Source organism: Heterodontus francisci, chromosome 18, assembly GCF_036365525.1.
Source record: "Heterodontus francisci isolate sHetFra1 chromosome 18, sHetFra1.hap1, whole genome shotgun sequence".
Classification (NCBI taxonomy): Eukaryota; Metazoa; Chordata; class Chondrichthyes; order Heterodontiformes; family Heterodontidae; genus Heterodontus; species Heterodontus francisci.
The window spans coordinates 885825-908837 of NC_090388.1; the positions used below are offsets into that span (position 1 = coordinate 885825).

Consider the following 23013-nt stretch of genomic DNA (forward strand, 5'->3'; position numbering starts at 1 on the left):
AGCAAGTGCAAACCTGAAAAAAAACCTGAAAAAAACAGTGGGTAAGCAAACTGAACAAACTAAGATGAAATGAAATAAATGCAAAAAAAGATAGTAAAAAATGTAAAAAAGAATGTAAAAAAAAGGGAAGAAAAAATAACTAAAAATGAAAGTAAAATGGGGGGCTGTCATGCTCTGAAATTATTGAACTCAGTGTTCAGTCCGGCAGGCTGTAGTGTGCCTAATCGGTAGATGAGATGCTGTTCCTCGAGCTTGCGTTGATGTTCACTGGAACACTGCAGCAATCCCAGGACAGAGATGTGAGCATGAGAGCAGGGGGGAGTGTTGAAATGGCAAGCAACCGGAAGCTCAGGGTCCTGCTTGCGGACTGAGCGGAGATGTTCCGCAAAGCGGTCACCCAGTCTGCGCTTGGTCTCCCCAATATAGAGGAGACCACACTGTGAGCAGCGAATACAGTATACTACATTGAAAGAAGTACAAGTAAATCGCTGCTTCACCTGAAAGGAGTGTTTGGGGCCTGGGATAGTGAGGAGAGGGGAGGTAAATGGGCAGGTATTACACCTCCTGCGATTGCAGGGGAAGGTGCCCTGGGACAGGGACGAGGTGGTGGGGGTAATGGAGGAGTGGACCAGGGTGTCGCGGAGGGAACGATCCCTTCGGAATGCTGACAGGGGAAGGGAGGGGAAGATGCGACTGGTAGTGGCATCACGCTGGAGGTGGCGAAAATGGTGGAGGATGATCCTTTGGATATGGAGGCTGGTGGGATGAAAAGTGAGGACAAGGGGAACCCTGTCATGGTTCTGGGAGGGAGGGGAAGGGGTGAGGGTAGAGGTGCGGGGAATGGGTCGGACACGGTTGAGGGCCCTGTCAACCACAGTGGGGGGAAATCCTCGGTTGAGGAAAAAGGAGGTCATATCAGAAGCACCGTCATGGAAGGTAGCATCATCAGAGCAGATGCGTCGGAGACGGAGAAACTGGGAGAATGGAATGGAGTCCTTACAGGAGGTAGGGTGTGAAGAAGTGTAGTCGAGGTAGCTGTGGGAGTCGGTGGGCTTATAATGGATATTGGTAGACAACCTATCCCCAGAGATGGAGACAGAGAAGTCGAGGAAGGGAAGGGAAGTGTCAGAGATGGACCATGTAAAGGTGAGAGAAGGGTGGAAATTGGAAGCAAAGTTAATAAAGTTTTCTAGTTCGGGGCGGGAGCAGGAAATGGCACCGATACAGTCATCAATGTACTGGAAAAAGAGTTGGGGGAGGGGGCCTGAGTAGGACTGGAACAAAGAATGCTCGACATATCCCACAAAAAGACAGGCATAACTAGGACCCATGCGGGTACCCATAACGACACCTTTTACTTGAAGGAAGTGCGTGGAGTTGAAGGAGAAGTTGTTAATGTGAGAACACGTTCAGCCAGGCGGAGGAGGGTGGTGGTGGATGGGGACTGGTTGGGCCTCTGTTCCAGGAAGAAGCGGAGAGCCCTCAAACCATCCTGGTGGGGGATGGAGGTGTAGAGCGATTGGACATCCATAGTGAAGAGGAGGCGGTTGGGACCAGGAAACTGGAAATTGTCAAAATGACGTAGGGCGTCAGAAGAGTCATGGACGTAGGTGGGAAGAGACTGGACCAGCGGAGAAAAGATAGAGTCTAGATAGGAAGAAATAAGTTCAGTGGGGCAGGAGCAGGCTGACACAATGGGTCTGCCGGGACAGTCCCATTTGTGGATTTTGGGAAGGAGGTAGAAGCGGGCTGTCCGGGGTTGTGGGACTATGAGGTTGGAAGCCGTAGAGGGAAGATCTCCAGAGGAGATGAGGTCAGTGACAGTCCTTTGGACGGTGGTTTGATGTTCGGTGGTGGGGTCATGGTCCAGAGGGAGGTAGGAAGAGGTGTCTGTGAGTTGGCGCTGAGCTTCTGCAAGGTAGAGGTCGGTACGCCAGACAACAACAGCACCACCCTTGTCTGCAGGTTTGATGACCATGTCGGGGTTAGACCTGAGAGAACGGAGTGCCTCAAGTTCAGAGGGGGACAGGTTAGAGTGAGTGAGGGGGGCAGAGAAATTGAGACGACCAATGTCTCGCCGACAGTTTTCAATGAAGAGATCAAGAGCTGGTAAGAGGCCAGGGGGAGGGGTCCAGGTAGAGGGAGAATGCTGGAGGCGGGTGAATGGGTCTGCTGGTCGGGGGGAGGACTCCTGGTCGAAGAAGTGAGCCCGGAGGCGGAGGCGACGGAAGAAGAGCTCAACGTCATGCCGAGCGTGAAATCCATTGAGGTGGGGGTGTAAGGGGATAAAACTGAGACCTTTGCTGAGTACAGAACGCTCAGCATCAGAGAGGGGGAGGTCAGAGGGTATAGTGAATACACGGCAAGGGGTCAGATCAGAAGGGGTGGGGTCAGAGGAAAGTGAAGTGGAAGGAGGATCTGGAGGGGCATTAGTCCCCATCAGCTGCTGGAGCTTGCGTTCCTTAACACCTGAAAGGAAGAAAAAAAGTTTTTTGTTAATGCGTCGGATGAGACGTAAGATGAGATGAAACTGTGGAGTAGAACAGCTTTGAGATCAGGTGAGACGGTGCTGCTGGAGAGAGAGGTCCAGTGTGTGCATGTGGCGGCGCATAGCACTGAGTGTGGCTCTCAGGATGCGGCGAGAGTAGCAGTCCGAGGAACGTTGTATTTCTCGGAGATACCTGTGATCCTGGGTGGTTTCAAAGCATGATGGGTGAAACTGCAGTTGGAATCCACGTGGAATAAGTCGGAGCCGGAGACAGTCACTGAGGAAGGAGATGTGGCTGTGAAAACGAGTTTTGGTAGATACCTTATCAAATACCAGGAGGGAAATAGAAAGCAATGAAGGTGAACAAGGTAAAAGAGACAAACGAAAATCCCGTCGGAGAGAAGAGAAGAGAAACAATCTGTGATCTGGCTTCGGACAGGAACTTCTAAAGTGGTCGATCTAGGACAGAGAGAGATGTCTGAATCTACAATTTACAACTTGCAACTCAAAGTTGCTCAGGTTGCAGGAATGCCATCTTTGGGAAAGGAACATGTATGGGGAACATATATTTTCAAAATTGTCTTAATTGTTGATGGTATTTTTACTGGGCTATGTTTGAGTGTGTACTGTATCCATCTTGCTATTCATTTTTATTCACAATGAAGTATTGTAAAATAGGCATGGTATGAATAGAACAAAAATGAAGATCTCTGCAAAACCCTGGTTTATCACAACATCAATATCGTTAAAATAACCAATTTACATTATTATTTGTGTGTTTCAATATAGGAATTAAATCTGTGAATTAATGTAACTGGATGTCAATTTCCACATATGCTGAGTAACAATTACTAATACAGTATCAGCTATAGCTCCATTCACACGCACCTTTAGCCAATCTGCCATCACTATTACAGATGGATCAGTAATGCTGCTGAGCAACTCTTTTGTGGCTCTTTTTTTCTCTTCTCTGTAATTTTTCTTCTGAACCTGCAATTATAATAACTGTTTAATAAAGAACTGTAACAATTCTAATAAAATGCATGACATGCAGGCCTACTGCAACCAGACAAGTCCTAAATGATTCACAGCTAAAATTTTAATTTGTTTTGAACTTAAGCAAGTACTGTTATAGTGCAGTTATCTTAACAAAATGAATAGCGATAACACTTTTTCTTGCTCCCCACTACTACATACACAAGACCTGGGTCAATAGATATCAAAGTTTAAGGTAACATTTCAGTCAAAGGATTTAAAGACAATGCGGTTTATTGCACTGAACCCTGTAAGCGATTTACTACCTTGTCTTTGAAAGTGAAATTTGACATAGATAGTCATCATCATCCTTTCACCTCAAGTAACTGGGTTTGAATCCAGCACGGATTGATCAAATTAAGATCGCTCCTCTCTGCTGGTTCTATAAGTTCTAATTAAAATAAATAGAAGCGGTCTCAATCCAATTTCCAGAAGACCCAGAAGGGAAAACAAATCTAACTATCTCACCTTGGTGAGGTTGTGGGTATAGCTAGTGTGGGAAACAGTAATGTCACACTGATGCTGCAACGGGTATTCTGGAACTGAGGCACATTGTGGGGGGGGGGTGGAGGGGGGTTGGTAGAGCATATATTTTAAGAAAACTCCATTGGAACAAAATCTTTTGAAGTTCATTATTAATTTGAGAACCATTTATAACATTTATGCACAGTTGTGAATAAATTTTCTTTTAAGTACTATTTGTATAATTTAACACACACCTTAAGGGACTCCTTTTTTGTGAGTTTACTTCCAGGTGAGACAAGATCCTTTTCTGTTCCATTGTAAAGCTTGGACTCTGACTGTAACCAAGTAAAATAATACGATTAATGAAAATTTGCGTTTTCAAATACTTATTGTAAATTTTAAAAATGGGTTTAACATAGATCTAGAATGTGTTTGGGGGATCAGGAAGATTTTGAATGTAGCTGGTCTCACGAGAGACAAACACTGGCTACTATGTTTGAGTGAAAGCACTGCAAAGGTACTTCCCATGCCCATTGCGCCCCACCACCTGCTCAGTTAAGTTTACTTCATTTAAGTTCTAAAACTCACAGATATCTTTACAGAGCATGAAAGATGCAGGGATATAAACACATGCCATCTACCCCTCCCTCCCAGTCAAGATAATGTTAAAATACCTGTAATGTAGCCAGTAGTAGAACAGTAAGGGGATTAATTACAGAAACGTGTCCGAAAAATGAGCCATGAAGTGTACAGAGGTCCTCCCTTTTATACACAGTAACCTGGAAAGTTTATCAGTTCGCAAATATTTAAAAAAATGAAATGAGAATGATGGCAAAAGCACAACAGCTTCATTCAATATCATTCTAGATCGATGTTAAACCCATACAAGCAATGTCAATTATACCCAGTTGTTCTTGTCTAGGAACAATACTCGAATGCTGTATAAAAGTCTGCTACAGAGCACATACTTGCAGCCCAAATGCAACACAGAGATAGCAAGGTTGGTCTTCGGCATACTAGGGAATGAACATTATAAATTGGCCAGTTGCCGAAACTGTTTTATTTTTGTTTAAATCCTCACCCATCCCCCCAACGCTGCCCCGCAAAAGCATCTCCGTTCCTATTTATGAAAACCAACACTAATCTCCTAACCCTCAACAAATCCCTGATTATTGTCAAATGAGCTTTCATTAATAGCTCAGCTAAATTTAGCATGAGGAAACCACTATGTCAAAACAATGTCAAAAAAGTAGAACCATGCAATGGAATGGGGATGGGGTGAGGATCAGAAAACAGATGGGCCATCAGAAAGCTACTCCCATTACCAGCACATATCCAATTAAAATAGAAACTAATGAATTAACTCGGTCATAATATCACATGTGCCACATCCATTAATATGAGTGCCCTTAACTTAGCCATTATGATAGAACATGACGGTACATCATGAGTGCAAACCAAAAAGATCTATTTAATTGAAAAGATAGAAGCAGTGCTCCAGGCCCTGTATTACCTGTGAGCAATGCCAGAGGATGCCGACTAGCAAACTTACACTTAAATAATAATTAACTTTCAGTTTATTTTGGTCAGTGTTGAGTTGCATTTACTACCTTGATCACCAGAATCAATTTTTGGCATCAAATAAAAGTGAAAAAACGTTAACTCTGTTTCTCTCTCCACAGATGCTTCCAAACCAGCTGATTATTTCCAGCACTTCTGTTTTTATTTCAGATTTACAGCTTCTGCAGTATTTTGCTTTAATTTTAGAGTTGAATTCACTGCCACCTCACTTTCAGGAATGCCCACCTTGAAGATGGGATGTGGGCGTCGCTGGCCAAGCCAGCATTTATTGCCCATCCCTAATTGCCCTAACTGAGTGGCTTGCTAGGCCATCTCAGAGGGCATGTAAGAGTTAACCACATTGTTGTGGGTCTGGAGTCACATGTCGGCCAGACCAGGTAAGGACAGCAGATTTCCTTTCCTAAAGGACATTAGTGAACCAGATGGGTTTTTACAACAATCGACAATGGTTTCATGGTTATCATTAGACTAACTTTTTAATTCCAGATTTATTAATTGAATTCAAATTCCACCTTCTGCTGTGGTGGGATTTGAACCCATGTCCCCAGAGCAATACCCTGGGTCTCTGGGTTACTAGTCCAGTGACAATACCACTACGCCACCACCTCCCCGTTAATTAATATGATAACCTTTAACTGAATTTATTATACAACTCGGATTTTAAAAACAAAACCAATAATTACATTTGACTCCATTTGGCAATTAATTCATAGCAAATTAGCTCGATCTGAAGGTTGCTTCACCAGTTTCAGCTTGGTGGGAGTAGTTTATAAGCCTCCTAACAGTAGTTATATGGTTGGACAGAGCATTAAACAAGAAATTATTAGAGCTTGTAACAAAGGCAATGTAATAATTGTGGGGGAATTTAATCTTCATATAGACTGGGACAATGAAATTGGCAGGAGTGGTCTATAAGATGAGTTTGTAGAATGTTTTCGGGACAATTTCTTGGAGCAATACGTTGTGCAGCCAACTAGGAATAAAGTTATTTTAGAGAAGCAGCGGGAGACGAGAGCATTCAAAAAGCGCCAGAACCTCGGAGAGAAGGAGCGAGAGGGGAGCGGGAGGTTCGGAGGCAAATCAAAAATCGAAAAGTGACATCACAATCAACAGAGAGTGCGGGGAAACAGAAAGCAGGCCTGGGTGAGTTTACCGGTAAGCTTTTAATTTAATCTAATTTAATCAAATATAAAATACGACTTGATTGATTAATTAGTAGAAAAACAAAAAACAAAAGCGGATTTTATAATATGAGAGAGAGGGAGAGGGACCAGCAGGGAGGATATTGGTTCAAATTAGGAGCTGGGTAATTAAAATGTTTTCAATGGTGGTAGTCTAACAGTAAGTGTTATAATATGAGTATAAACACAGAGCAGGACTAGAAGTATTAATTACAATTGATTGATTTAAATTAAATTAAAAGTACCTGTTTAAACAAACATAGCATCAAACATCCAAATTAATTAATTAAATAGAATAGAGACGGCTGGGCAGGCAATGTGTTGCAGCTGTAGTATGTGGGAGCTGGTGGACGCCGGTGTGATCCACAGTGACCACATATGCAGCAAGTGTTGGTTGCTCGAGGAACTTCGGCTCAGAGTTGATGAGCTGGAGTCCGAGCTGCAGACACTGTGACACATCAGAGAGGGAGGGAGTTACCTGGACACTGTTTCAGGAGACAGTCACACCCCTTAGATTAATTACATCAAATTTGGATCGTGGTCAGGGAGAGGAGGGTGTGACTGTGAGTGAGGCAGGTATGGGGATCCAGAATTTAGCTTTGGAGGAGCCTCAGCCAGTGCCCTTATCCAATAGGTACGAGGTTCTTGCTCCCGGTGCAGACGAGGGCACAGACTGCAGGGAGGACGGGTGAACTGACCACAGCACCGTGGTTCAGAGCGCGATTCAAATGGGGGGAGAAAAGAAAAATGTAGTACTAATAGGGGATAGCATAGTTATAGGAATAGATACTGTTCCCTGCAGCAAAAACAGGGCGCCCCAAAGGCTGTGTTGCCTACCTGGTGCCAAGGTTAAGGACATCTCCTCTGGGCTGGAGAGGAACTTGGAGTGGGAGGGAAAAGATCCAGTTGTCGTGGTCCACGTAGGTACCAATGACATAGGTAGGACTAGGAAAGAGGTTCAGCTGAGGGACTATGAGCAGCTCAGGTCTAAATTAAAAAGCAGAACCTCAAAAGGGAATAATCTCTGGCAAATTGGCATAGGGTAAATAAGATTAGAGAGGTAAACGCGTGACTCAAAGATTAGTGTGGGAGAAATGGGTTCCGATTCATGGGACACTGGCACCAATACTGGGGAAGGAGAGCTGTTCTGTTGGGACGGGCCTCATTTGAACCATGCTGGGACCAGTGTCCTGGTGAATTGTATAACTCGGGTCGTAGATAGGACTTTAAACTAATGAGTCGGGACAGGGTTCAATTAATCAAAAAGAAACGAGAGAGCAGAGGTGCAGGGTAGTGAAGAGGCGAACAGTAATCAAAGTGTGACAGAATATAGCAGAAGAGTGCAGCAGAAATTAGAACCAGAATGAGTAATAATGGTAAAAAGTCAAAGCTTAAGGCTCTTTATCTGAATGCACGCAGCATTTGTAACAAGATAGATGAGTTGACGGCACAAATAGAAATAAATGAATATGACTTGATAGCTATTAGAGACGTGGTTGCAGGGTGACAATATTCAAGCGTTCCGGAAATATAGGCAAAAAGGAAAAAGAGGTGGGGTAGCTTTGTTAATAAAGGAAGGTATCAGTGTGGTGGTGAGTAGTGATATAGGTGCAATAGATCGTGATGCGAAATCAGTTTGGGTGGAAATAAAGAATAGCAAGGGGAATAAGTCACAGGTGGGAGTCTATAGGCCCCCGAAGAGTTGCCTCACTGTAGGACAAAGTATAAATTGGAAAATAATGGAGGTGTGTAAGAAGGGCGCTACAATTGTCATGGGTGATTTTAATCTGCATATTGACTGGACAAATCAGATTGGCAGAGGTAACATGGAAGATGAATTTGTAGAGTACATCAGGGATTGTTACTTAGCGCAATACGTTGCTATTTTAGATCTAGTAATGTGTAATGAGGTCGGATTAATAAGCGATATCGTAGTTAAGGATCCTCTAGGGGCTAGCGATCACAACATGGTAGAATTTCAAATTCAGTTTGAGGGCGAGTAACTTGGGTCTCAAACCAGTGTCCTCAACTTAAACAAGGGCAATTACGGGGGTATGAAGAAATAGTTGCCTAAAGCGGGCTGGGAAAATAGACTAAGAGGAAGGTCAGTGGATGAGCAGTGGTAGACATTTAAGCAGATATTTCATAACGCTCAGCAAAAATTTATCCCGGTCAAAAAGAAGGACTCGATGAAAAGGATCAATCATCCGTGGTCAACAAAGGCGGTCAAAGAGAGCATCCAATCAAAAACTAAGGCATAGAAAGCGGTGAAAACTAGTGGTAAGCCAGAGGATTGGGAATTTTTGAGGAACCAGCAGTGTATGACTAAAAAGCTAATAAAGAGGGAGAAAATTGATTACGAAAGTAAATTGGCAAGAAATATAAAAACAAACAGCAAGAGCTTTTACGGGTATATAGAAAGAAAGAGAGTAGCTAAAGTGATTAGATTAGATTAGAGATACAGCACTGAAACAGGCCCTTCGGCCCACCGAGTCTGTGCCGACCATCAACCTCCCATTTATACTAATCCTACACTAATCCCATATTCCTACCAAACATCCCCACCTGTCCCTATATTTCCCTACCACCTACCTATACGAGTGACAATTTATAATGGCCAATGACCAACCTGCAAGTCTTTTGGCTTGTGGGAGGAAACCGGAGCACCCAGAGAAAACCCACGCAGACACAGGGAGTACTTGCAAACTCCACACAGGCAGTACCCAGAATCGAACCCGGGTCCCTGCAGCTGTGAGGCTGCAGTGCTAACCACTGCGCCACTGTGCCGCTGAGTGCCGCTGAGCGTGGGACCCTTGGAGGATGCGACTGGAGAATTGTTAACAAGGAACAAGGAAATGGCAGATAATTTACACCAATATTTTCCATCGGTCTTCACGGTGGAGGACATTATAAACATCCTACGGATACCAGATAAACAAGGAGCTAATGGGAGGAAAGATCTTGTAACAGTCTCTATCACGAGGGACAAAGTATTTGACAAACTAATGGGACTACAGCTGTTACGTAAGTTTCTAAATTCACTCGAAAAAGCCCTTCAAAACACTCCCACAGGGGATGCAGAGACCAAGTGGGCCCACATCAGAGACGCCATCTATGACTCAGCAATGACCACCTATGGCAAACGTGTGAAGCGGAATGCAGACTGGTTTCAATCTCACATTGAAGAGCTGGAACCTGTCATAGCCGCTAAGCGTATTGCACTGTTGAACTACAAGAAAGCCCCCAGCGAGTTAACATCCGTAGCACTTAAAGCAGCCAGAAGCACTGCACAAAGAACAGCCAGGCACTGCGCAAATGACTACTGGCAACACCTATGCTGTCATATTCCGCTGGCCTCTGACACCGGAAATATCAGAGGAATGTATGATGGCATTAGGAGGGCTTTTGGGCCAACCATCATGAAGATTTCCCCCCTCAAATCTAAATCAGGGAACACAATCACTGACCAACGCAAGCAAATGGACCACTGGGTGGAACACTACCTAGAACTGTACTCCAGGGAAAATGTTGTCACTGAGACCGCCCTCAATGCAGCCCAGCCTCTACCAGTCATGGATGAGCTGGACATACAGCCAACAAAATCGGAACTCAGTGATGCCATTGATTCTCTAGCCAGCGGAAAAGCCCCTGGGAAGGATGGCATTACCCCTGAAATCATCAAGAGTGCCAAGCCTGCTATACTTTCAGCACTGTACGAACTGCTTTGCCTGTGCTGGGACGAGGGAGCAGTACCACAGGACATGCGCGATGCCAATATCATCACCCTCTATAAGAACAAGGGTGACCGCGGTGACTGCGACAACTACCGTGGAATCTCCCTGCTCAGCATCGTGGGGAAAGTCTTCGCTCGAGTCGCTTTAAACAGGCTCCAGAAGCTGGCTGAGCATGTCTACCCTGAGGCACAGTGTGGCTTTTGAGCAGAGACATCCACCATTGACATGCTGTTCTTCCTTCGACAGCTACAGGAGAAATGCTGTGAACAACAGGTGCCCCTCTACGTTGCTTTCATTGATCTCACCAAAGCCTTTGACCTTGTCAGCAGAAGTGGTCTCTTCAGACTACTAGAAAAGACTGGATGCCCACCAAAGTTACTAAGTATCATCACCTCATTCCATGACAATATGAAAGGCACAATTCAGCATAGCGGCGCCTCATCAGACCCCTTTCCTATCCTGAAAGGCGTGAAACAGGGCTGTGTTCTCGCACCTACACTGTTTGGGATCTTCTTCCCCCTGCTGCTCTCTCATGCGTTCAAGGCTTCAGAAGAAGGAATTTTCCTCCACACAAGATCAGGGGGCAGGTTGTTCAACCTTGCCCGTCTAAGAGTGAAGACCAAAGTACGGAAAGTCCTCATCAGGGAACTCCTCTTTGCTGACGATGCTGCATTAACATCTCACACTGAAGAGTGTCTGCAGAGACTCATCGACAGGTTTGCAGCTGCCTGCACCGAATTTGGCCAAACCATCAGCCTCAAGAAAACGAACATCATGGGACAGGACGTCACAAATGCCCCATAAATATCGGCGACCACACTCTGGAAGTGGTTCAAGAGTTCACCTACCTTGGCTCAACTATCACCAATAACCTGTCTCTCGATGCAGAAATCAACAAGCGCATGGGAAAGGCTTCCACTGCTATGTCCAGACTGGCCAAGAGAGTGTGGGAAAATGGTGCACTGACACAGAACACAAAAGTCCAAGAGTATCAAGTCTGTGTCTTCAGTACCTTGCTCTACGGCAGCGAGGCCTGGACAACGTACGTCAGCCAAGAGCGATGTCTCAATTCATTCCATCTTCGCTGCCTCCGGAGAATCCTTGGCATCAGGTATCTCCAACACTGAAGTCCTCGAGGCGGCCAACATCCCCAGCTTATACACCCTACTAAGCCAGTGGCGCCTGAGATGGCTTGGCTATGAGCCGCATGGAAGATGGCAGGATCCCCAAGGACACATTGGACAGCGAGCTCGCCACTGGTATCAGACCCACCGGCCGTCCTTGTCTCCGCTTTAAAGACGTCTGCAAACGCGACATGAAGTCCTGTGACATTGATCACAAGTCGTGGGAGTCAGTTGCCAGTGATCGCCAGAGCTGGCGGGCAATCATAAAGGCGGGGCTAAAGAGTGACAAGTCGAAGAGACTTAGCAGTTGGCAGGAAAAAAGTCAGAAGCGCAAGGAGAGAGCCAACTGTGTAACAGCCCTGTCAAACAATTTTATCTGCAGCACCTGTGGAAGAGTCTGCTACTCTAGAATTGGCCTGTATAGCCACTCCAGGCACTGCTTCACAAACCACTGACCACCTGCAGGCGTTTACCCATTGTCTCTCGAGACAAGGAGGCCAAAGATGAAGAGATGAGATGAAGATGAATGGGACTAAAGGCAGACAAGTGGCCAGGACCTGATGGCCTGCATCCAAGGGTTTTAAAGGAAGTGGCTGCTGAGATAGTGGAGGCATTGGTCGAAATATTCCAGAACTCACTGGATTCCGGGAGGGTCCCAGCGGATTGGAAAACCGCTAATGTGACGCCCCTGTTGAAGAAGGGAAGGAGACAAAAAGCAGAAAACTATAGGCCAGTCAGCCTAACATCATTGGTTGGGAAAGTGCTCGAGTCCATTATTAAGGAAGAAATAAGAGGACATTTAGAAAAGCTTAACGCAATCAAACACAGTCAACATGGTTTTGTGAAAGGGAAATCATGATGACAAATTTGTTAGAGTTTTTTGAGGATATAACAAGCAGAGTTGATAAACGGGAACCGGTAAATGTAGTGTATTTGGATTTCCAGAAGGCATTCAATAAGGTGCCACATAAAAGTTCATTGCACGAGAGCTCACGGTATTGGGGGTAATCTATTAGCCATAGAGTCATACAGCACAGAAACAGGCCCTTCGGCCCATTGTGTCTGTGCCGGCCATCAAGCACCTACCTATTCTAATCCCGTTTTCCAACACTTTGCCCGTAGCCTTGCATGGGCATGGACTGAAGATTGGTTAACTCACAGAAGACAGAGAGAAGGGATTAATGAGTCTTTTTCAGGTTGGAAAGACCTAACTAGTGGAGTGCCACAAGGATCAGTGCTAGGGCCTCAGTTATTTACTATCTATATTAATGACTTGGAGGAGGGGGCAGAGTGTAATATATCCAAATTTGGTGACGATACAAAACTAGGTAGGAGGGCATGTTGTGATGAGGACATAAGGAATCTGCACGGGGATATAGATAGGTTGAGCGAGTGGGCAAAAACTTTGCAGATGGAATTTAATGTAGGTGTGTGAGGTCATGCACTTTGGTCGGAAGAATCAAAAGGGAGAATTTAATTTAAATGGACAGAGGCTCCAAAAAAGTGCAGCACAGAGGGATCTGGTGTTCTTGCGCATGAAACACAAAAAGCTAGCATGCAAGTGCAGCAAGTAATTAAGAAGGCAATTGGAATTTTGGCCTTTATTGCTAGGTGGTTGGAGTTTAAAAATAGGGAAGTCTTGTTACAACTGTACAAAGTGTTGGTGAGGCTGCACCTGGAGTACTGTGTACAATTTTGCTCCCCATATTTAAGAAAGGATGCACTGGCATTGGAGGCAGTTCAAAAGAGATTCACTAGGCTGATTCCTGGGATGAAGGGATTGACTTATCAAGAATGGCTAAACAGGTTAGGCTTTTATTCATTAGAGTTTAGAAGAATGAGGGGTGATCTTATTGAAATGGACAAGATTCTGAGGGGGCTTGACAGGGTAGATGTTAAGAAGATGTTTCCACTAGTAGGGGAATCTCGAACTAGGGGACAGAGTTCCAGAATAAGGGGACACTCATTTAAAACTGAGATGTGAAGGAATTTCTTCTCTCAGAGGGTAGTTAATGTCTGGAATTCTCTACCCCAGAGAGTAGCAGAGGCTAGATCATTGGAAGTATTTAAAGAGGAGGTAGATAAATTTCTGAAATATCGGGGAGTTGAGGGCTATGAGGAGCTGGCATGAAAGAGGAGTTGACGTCTCCGGCAGATCAACCATGATCTTATTGAATGGCGAGGCAGGCTTGAGGAGCCGAATGGCCTACTCCTGCTCCTATTTCTTTCTTATGTTCTTATTTATAAAGTATTGTGTAATGAAGCAGGGTTAATAAGCAATGGCAAAGTAAAAGATACACTGGGAAACAGTGATCATAATACCATTGAATTCCATGAAAAGTTTGTAAGTGATATGCAACAATCACAGACAAGAATCTTAAACTTAAACAACGCCAATTACGTAGGCATAAGGGTACTGGCTAAGGTAAATTGGGTAAATGGACTAAAAGGTAAGGCAGTAAATGAACAATGAGAAACCTTTCAAGACACACTTCACAGTGTTCAACAAAAATACATTCCTGTGAAAAACAAAAACTCAGCCAAAAAGACCCATTCGTGGCTCACTCAGGAAGTTAAGGATAGTATTAGATTGGAAGAAAATGCATTCAATGTTGCAAAAAAAAGAGTAGCAAGTCTGTAGATTGGGAGTATTTTAGAAACCAGCAAAGAGCCACCAAAAAGCTAATAAAATAGAAGAGTATACTAGCCAGTTTCATGGAAGTGTTTTTTTTTCTCTGTTTAAAAACTAAGGGGGGGGGGGGTTCTGTGTGCCTTTAAGACTGAGAGAAGTTTTAATATTCTCTGGGAGCAGTGTGTGAGAGCTGCAAGCCTGTTCCTAAGAAACAGCAAGAGAGATGCAGCCACATGTCGTATTGTATCAGTGTGACTGTGTGTAAAGACTGGCTAGAATCAGTTTGATCTGGTAGACTACCAAAGCGGTTCTCCCTGAAGGATTTGTCTCTCTCAGCAGAAAATCTGCATTGGCCCACCGGCTGTGCTTCGCTTAAAGAGGAAACGACCCCTGGAAAGGAATCTTTGCATTATTGGAGGTAGCAAATTCCTTTTTACTCCTGTCTCTAAGAAGTCTCTGCCTCAGGACTGACTTTCTGTTGACTTTTATGTTTCTGGGAGTTCTGGAAAATCAGTAAATTTTCTACTGATAGACTGCTAATTCAAAATCTGTTGTTATACTCCTTGATGAAAGATCTGTGTGGTGCCTACTGCAGCCGAAGTTCCTTGAACGCCTTTCCATTACATCACAGACTGTTCATCAAACTCGCCTGGAGTGGCATCTGCCTATTCAACTCTGGGACACCTCACTGATCTGGGAAAGTAACCAACCAGGACTTACAACCCAGTTGTTTTATTATTTCCAAGAAACAGCTCTAACTTAAAACATAATTTTTGAACCGGTTAACAGTTGGTTTTTGAATGTATGTGCATACGCATGAGAATTCGGAGAAATAAGAAATTATAAAGTCTTTTCAGACATAGATTTATCTCAGTTTTGTTTTAGATTTAGTTTATTACTGAATAGCTAATTTGTTGTTGTTTAAAGATACCTGGTTTGGTGCATTTTATTCTGGGGTTTAATAAAGTGTTTAATTTAGCTAATTTCCACTAGGTGGGAAATTAATAATGTGCTGTGACCTGTGGAGTAATGGATTGAATTGACAATGCATTACTCCCAACTCAGTCATAACACCAGTAACATAAAAACAGATTCTAAGAGCTTTTATAGCTATATCAAAAGGAAGAGAGTAGCGATAGTAAACGTTGGTCCCTTGGAAGCAGAGACAGGAGAAATTATCACAGGGAATCAGAAAATGGCAGAGGCATTGAACAAATATTGTGTGTCTGGCTTCACAGTAGAAGACACAAGTTCCATACCAGAAATAGACAATAACCTAGGGGCTAAAAAGTGAGAAAATTAAGGAAATTCACAGCAGCAGAGAAGTAGTTTTGGAGAAACTTAAGAGACTAAAATCTGACAAACTCCATGACCTGATGGCCTACATACGAGGGTTCTAAAAGAGATAGCTGCAGATATAGTGGATGCGCGAGGAATGATTTCCAAAATTCCTTCGACTTAGGAATGGTCCCATCAGATTGGAAGTTGGCAAATGTTACACTGCTTTTCAAGAAGGGATGGAGAGAAAACAGGGAACGACAGGCCAGTTAGCTTATCAGTCGTTGGAAAAATGCTGAAATCTATTATTAAGGAAGTCTTAACAATGCACTTAGAAAAACACAGGATGATTAGAACAAGTCAACATGGTTTTACTAAAGGGAAATCCTGTTTGACAAATTTATTCGTGTTTTTTGAGGATGTAACTAGTCGGGTAGATAAAGGGGAACCAGTATGTGGTATACCTGGATTTCCAAAAGATATTCGATAAGGTGCCACACAAAAGGTTAATTGGCAAGATAAGGGCTTATGGAGTTGGGAATAACATATTAGCATGGATAGATGATTGGTTAACAGACAGGAAGCAACAAGAGGGCATAAATGGGGCATTTTCAAGTTGGCGGGCAGTAAATAGTGGAGTGACACAAGGATCAGTGCTGGGGCCTCAGCTATTTACAATGACTCAGATGTATCTAAGTTTGCTGAAAATGCAAAGGTAGGTGGAAAGGTAAGCTGTGGGGAGGACACAGAGAGGCCGCAAAGAGATATAGACAGTGTTATTAGTGAGGATGGAGGAGTGCACTGTCGTTCTCTGGTTCCACTTCTCCGCGGGTCAAAACATATATTTAAATGTTTTACCCAGTTACCGATATGGCCAATTATATACCATATCCATCTTAGTTTCAGAACAAAATCCTCCAACCAGGTTTCTTCAATAAACAACAAAATCATTAGTTTATTACAAAACAAGACCCATTCAATAAAGATGCAAAGCTTTAACACACTGATTGAAATATGAAAGTATAAAATAACCCAACACACACATGCGCGCGCGCGCACACACACACACACACATACACACACTGGTTAAAGAAAAAATAAAGTTTTCTCTGCAGAGATTAACTTTACAAAAAAGACAAAAAATACTTTGGCCAAATACTTGTTAATTCTTGAAGAAAAAGGATTAGATATGGAATGTTCCCAACTAGCCCGTTGGTCTGGCATCTAGGTACACGTAGACGGCAGTTACTGGGATCTTTTTGGAGCAGTTCTCTTCAGGCGACGTTGAGGATTAGTCTGGCAGGCTTTCCAGAGAAATGCTGCATCAGTTTCTCTAGTTCTCACACTGGATTTGCAAGGTTTCTCAAAGAGGTGGAATAGGAGGAGCTGGTTGCCTCTCTCACTTAGCAGGCTTAACCCCAGCTGAACTCCAACAATATCCTAAAACGAAACTCCTGAGCCATAAACCTAGACATGTGACTTCTCTGTAAACAACTCCAATAGCCAGCAAGCTCCTTATGTTGATTTAACTTCATTGCTTCTTCCAGTGTTTGCTTTTAAACAAATTCCCAAGTGGCCTTCCAGTGACCTTTTTAAAAAAAAGTCTGGCATCTCCTCACAGTCTTTTAAACACAAGTCCCCAAAATGTATTAATAATGGAAGCACCTTCATAACAACAGGTTATGTGAGTGGGCAATAAGATGGCAGATGGAGTACAATGTAGGGAGTGTGAAGTTATGCACTTTGGTCGGAAGTATAGAAAAGCAGAACTTTTTAAAAAGGTCTTGGAAGTGCAGATGTTCAAAGAGACCTGGGTGTGCTTGTGCAAGGAGCACAGAAAGTTAACATGCAGGTACAACAAGCAATTAGGAAGGCAAATGGCATGTTGGTCTTTATCGCAAGGGGACTGAAGTACAGGAAGAAGGAAGGATTGCTACAATTGCGCCGGGTTTTGGTGCGACCACATCTGGAATATTGTGTGCAGTTTTGGTCTCCACATTTAAGAAAAGGATATCTTGCATTGGAGGCAGTGCAGCAAAGGTTCACTATATTGGCCCTTGGGATTAAGGGGTTGTCCTATGATGAGAGACTAAGTAAATTGGACCTGTATTCTCTGGAGTTTAGAAGAATGAGAGGTGATCTTATTGAAAAATAAGATTCTAAAGGGGGCGGATAGGGTAGACATTGAGAGATTATTTCCGCTGGTTGGGGAATCTAATACAAGGGGACACAGTCTCAGGATAAGGGGCTGATCATTCAGGACTGAGATGAGGAGAAATTACTTCACTCAAAGGGTTGTGAATCTTTGGAATTCTCTACCCCAGAGGGTTGTGGATGCTCCATCATTGAATACATTTAAGGCTGGGTTGGATAGATTTTTGGTCTCGGGGAATCAAGGGAAATGGTGAGGAGGGGGGGTGGGGGGGGGAAAGTGGAATTGAATCCTAAGATCAGCCATGATCGTTTTGAATGGCGCAGCAGGCTCGATGGGCCATATAGTCTACTCCTGCTCCTATTTCTTGTGCGTTCTTGTGAAGCATTTTAGTTTCCTCCCCCCAAATATACTGTTGCGTTCAAGTACTAGATCGGTAATGTGCCTTCAGATGTCAGGTTTTTGGTACTTTGAACGATCATCAAAACCGCGGTGAAAATTTCAGTAATCCGGATTTTATTTTCAAGAGAAAGAGCCTGAAGATAGTAATGTAGTCAAGAACAATACAGTGTAAGGAAAAATATGACCAATTAAACTGATTTCCTACATTACAATAGTGACTAAACTTCAAAAGTTTTTCATTGGCTGTAAAGTGTTTGAGAAGTCCTGTGGTTGTGAAAAGCACTGTATACATGTAAGTCTTTCTTTCTTTCATTTCTGATCTTAAAAAAATGGCTTTTACATTAAAAAGGTTCAGCCAAAACTGGTGTATTTCTTAACTTTCTCGCTAGTGAACCATTCATCAACAGCAACTTGCATTTATTTTTAAGAAGAAAAAATTCATCCTGACCAAAGATGATGTTAGGCAGGTTGACCAAAAGTTTGGTCCAGGTGTGGATTTTCAGACCCTGAAGGAGAGAGAAAATTGGAGGGATTTGGGAAGACAATTCCAGATCAAGCTGCTGAAGGTTCATTTCTTTTGATGGGTAATTATTCAATGCAGCAGCTATTGCTAGTCATAGATTTATACAGCACAGAAACAGGCCCATCATGTCCACGCCGGCCTTCAAGCCTATCTATTCTAATCCCATTTTCCAACACTTGGCCCGTAGCCTTGTATGCTCTGGCGTTTCAACTGCTCATCTAAATACTTCTTAAATGTTGTGAGGGTTCCTGCCTCTACCACCTCTTCAGGCAGTGTATTCCAAATTCCAACCACCCTCTGGGTGAAAAAGTTTCCTTAAATCCCCTCTAAACCTCCTGCCCCTTACTTTAAATCTATGCCCTCTGGTTATTGACACCTCCGCTAAGGGAAAAAAGTTTCTTCCTATCTACTCTATCTATGCCCCTCACAATTTTGTATACCTCAATCAGGTCCCCCCTCAGCCTTCTCTGCTCTAAGGAAAACAACCCTAGCCTATCCAGTCTCTCTTCATAGCTGAAATGCTCCAGCCCAGGCAACATCCTGGTGAATCTCCTCTGCACCCTCTCCAGTGCAATCACATCCTTCCTATAGTGTGGTGACCAGAACTGCACACAGTACTTAAGCTGTGGTCCAACTAGCATTTCATACAGCCCCGTCATAACCTCCCTGCTCTCATAATCTATGTCTCGGCTAATAAAGGCAAGTATCCCATATGCCTTCCTATCCACTTGTGCTGCTGCCCTCAATGATCTATGGACAAGTACACCAAGGTCCCTCTGACCCTCTGTACTTCCTAGGGTCCTACCATCCATTGTATATTCCCTTGCCTTGTCAGTCCTCCCATAATGCATCACCTCACACTTTTTGGGATTAAATTCCATTTGCCACTGCTCTGCCCATTTTACCAGCCCATCTATAATCGTCCTGTAATCTCAGGCTTTCCTCCTGACTATTTACAACACAACCAATTTTCATGTCATCTGCGAATTTACTGATCATGCCCATTATATTCATGTCTAAATCATCAACGTACGCTACAAATAGCAAGGGTCCCAGCAGTGATCCCTGCGGTACACCAATGGTCACACAGGCTTCCAATCGCAAAAACAACCCTCAACCTCTGCCTCCTGCCACGAAGCCAATTTTGGATCCAATTTGCCAAATTGCCCTGGATCCCATGGGCTCTTACCTTCTTGACCAATCTCCCATGCGGGACCTTATTAAAAGCTTTACTGAAGTCCATGTAGACGACATCAACTGCTTAACCCTCATCAACTCATCTGGTCACTTACTCGAAAAATTCAATCAAATTTGTTGGACATGATCTCCCCTTGACAAAGCCATGCTGACTATCCCTAATTATTCCCTGCCTGTCCAAGTGGAGATTAATCCTGTCCCTCAGAATTTGTTCCAATAGTTTCCCTACCACTGATGTTAGACTCACTGGTCTGTAATTGACTGGTTTATCCTTGTTACTCTTCTTGAATAATGGTACCACATTCGCTGTCCTCCAGTCCTCTCGCACTTCTCCTGTGGCCAGAGAGGATTTGAAAATTTGTGTCAGAGCCCCTGCTATCTCCTCCCTTGCCTCACATAACAGCCTGGGATACATCTCATCTGGGCCTGGGAATTTATCCTGGGAATTTTAAGCCCGCTAATACTTCCTCCCTTTCAATGTTAATATGCTCAAGTATATCACAATCCCCCTCCCTTATCTCTACACCTACCTCATCCTTCTCCATAGTGAACACAGATGTAATCATTTAAAACTTCACCTACGTCCTCCGGCTCCACACACAGATTGCCACTTTGGTCCTTAATGGGCCGTACTCTTTCCTTGGTTATCCTCTGCCCTTAATATACTTATAAAACATCTTAGGATTTTCCTTTATCTTGCCCGCCAGTGTTCTTTCATGCCCCCTCTTCGCTCTCCTAATTACTTTTTTAAGTACCCCCGTACACTTTCTACACTCCTCTAGGGCCTCTGCTGTTTTCAGCCCTCTGAATCTGCCATAAACCTCCTTTCTTTCCTTATCCAATCCTCTATATCCCTTGACATCCAGGGTTCCCTGGACTTATTGGTCCAACCCTTCACCTTTACGGGAACATGTTGGCCCTGAACTCTCACTATTTTCTTTTTGAATGACTCCCACTGGTCTGATGTAGAGACTTTCCGACAAGTAGCTGCTCCCAGTCCACTTTGGCCAGATCCTGTTTTATCATATTGAAAATCGGCCTTCCCCCAATTCAGTACCTTTATTTCCGGTCCCTCTTTGTCCTTTTCCATAACTATCTTAAATCTTAGAGTTATGGTCACTATCCCGAAATGCCCCCCACTGACACTTCTACCACTTGTCTGGCTTCATTCCCTAGGATTAGGTCCAGTACTGCCCCTTCTCTTGTAGGACTTTCTACGTACTGGCTCAAAAAGCTCTCCTGTATGCATTTTAAGAATTCTGCCCCCTTTAAGCCTTTTGCACTCAGACTATCCCAGTTAATATTGGGGAAGTTGAAATCCCCTCCTATTATTACCCTATTATTTTTACACCGCTCTGAGATTTGCCTACATATCTGCTCCTCGATCTCTCCCTGACTGTTTGGAGGCCTGTAGTACACTCCCAGCCAAGTGATTGCCCCCTTTTTGTTTTTAAGTTCTACCCATATGGCTTCATTTGAGGAACCTTCTAAGATATCATCCCTCCTTATTGCAGTAATTGATTCCTTGATCAGTACTGCAATGCCACCTCCTCGTTGACACCCATGTCACGCCTGAAGTTTCTATACCCTGGAATATTAAGTTGCCAGTCCTGCCCTTCCCTCAACCATGTCTCTGTGATAACAATATCATATTCCCATGTGTTAATCAACGCCCTCAATACATCTGCCTTACTTTCAAGACTCCTTGCGTTAAAATAGTTGCAATCCAGCCTTGCATTATTCGCTTATGCCTTAACAGGTCTATATATATGCTCTGCCTTCCAGACTGACTTAATTTCTCTTTTATATTTGGCTGTGCATCACCCCCTACTGTACCTCCACTCTGTATCCCATCCCGCTGCCAAATTAATTGAACCCCCCGACCCCCCACAACCACAACAGCACTAGCAAACCTCCCTGCAAGGATGTTGGTCCCGTTCCGGTTCAGGTGCAACCTGTCCGACTTGTACAGGTCTGACCTTCGCTGGAAACAGACCCAGTGATCCAGGAAACTAAAGCCCTCCCTCTTCAGCCACGCATTCATCTGCTCTGGCCCCCTATTCCTATACTCACTAGCACATGGCACCGGGAATAATCCAGAGATTACAATCTTTGAGGTCCTGCTTTTTAATCTGCTACCTAGCTCCCTAAATTCTTGTTGCAGGACTTCATCCCTCTTTCTACCTATGTTGTTGGTGCCAATGTGAACCATGACCTCTGACTGTTCACCCTCCCCCTTCAGAATGTCCTGCAGCCACTCAGTGACATCCTTGACCCTAGCACCATGGAGGCAACATGCCAACCTGGAGTCATGTTTGCAGCCACAGAAACGCCTATCTGTACCCCTTATGATAGAATCTCCTATCACGATAGCTCTCCCACTCTTTTTCCTCCCCTCCTGTGCAGCTGAGCCACCCGTGGTGCCACAGACTTGGCTCTTGCTGCATTCCCCTGAGAAGTTATCTCCCCCAACAGTATTCAAAGCAGAAAATCTGTTAGAGTGGGAGATGGACCCAGGGGACTCCTGCACTACCTGCCTACCTCTTGTACTCTGCCCGGCGGTCACCCATTCCCTTTCTACCTGAGCAGTCTTTACCTGCGGTGTGACCACCTCCCTGTACATGCTATCCACGATGATCTCAGCCTCGCGGATATCCACAGCGTCCCCAGCCGCCGCTCCAGAAACGCAGATTTCGAGTAGCTGCAGCTGGAGACACGTCTTCGCCCTGGACACTGGAAGTATCTCTGACTTCCCGTATTGCACGGGAGGTGCACTCCACGCTGCCGAGCTGCCCTGCCATTACTTACCCTTAATTTGCTCCCTTAAATTACTCAAATATTTGAGATTATTTACATTAGAGTCATCGAGAGATCCAGCACTGAAACAGGCCCTTCGGCCCACCGAGTCTGTGCCGACCATCAACCACCCATTTATACTAATCCTACATTAATCCCATATTCCCAACCACATTCCCTCAATTCTCCTACCACCTACCTACACTAAGACCATTTACAATGGCCAATTTACCTATCAACCAGCAAGTCTTTGGCTGTGGGAGGAAACCGGAGCACCCGGCGGAAACCCACGCGGTCATAGGGAGAACTTGCAAACTCTGCACAGGCAGTACCCAGAACTGAACCCGGGTCGCTGGAGCTGTGAGGCTGCGGTGCTAACCACTGCGCCGATTTCCTAAAAAAACTTACTATATTAAAAAAAACAG

At 44.2% G+C, this 23013-nt stretch overlaps 1 protein-coding gene across 7 annotated transcripts in view; it reads right to left on the reverse strand.

Moving 5' to 3' along the window:
* Window positions 1–23013, reverse strand: part of osbpl8 (oxysterol binding protein-like 8) — a 435666-nt gene that overhangs the window by 101487 nt on the left and 311166 nt on the right. For all 7 annotated transcript variants that reach the window (XM_068050088.1, XM_068050083.1, XM_068050086.1 and 4 more), the window contains 2 exons: window positions 4243–4323; window positions 3377–3478 (listed from right to left, as the gene is read on the reverse strand). In XM_068050088.1, coding sequence (XP_067906189.1) covers window positions 3377–3478; window positions 4243–4323 — 183 coding nt within the window. The remainder of the gene's footprint in view (window positions 1–3376; window positions 3479–4242; window positions 4324–23013) is intronic.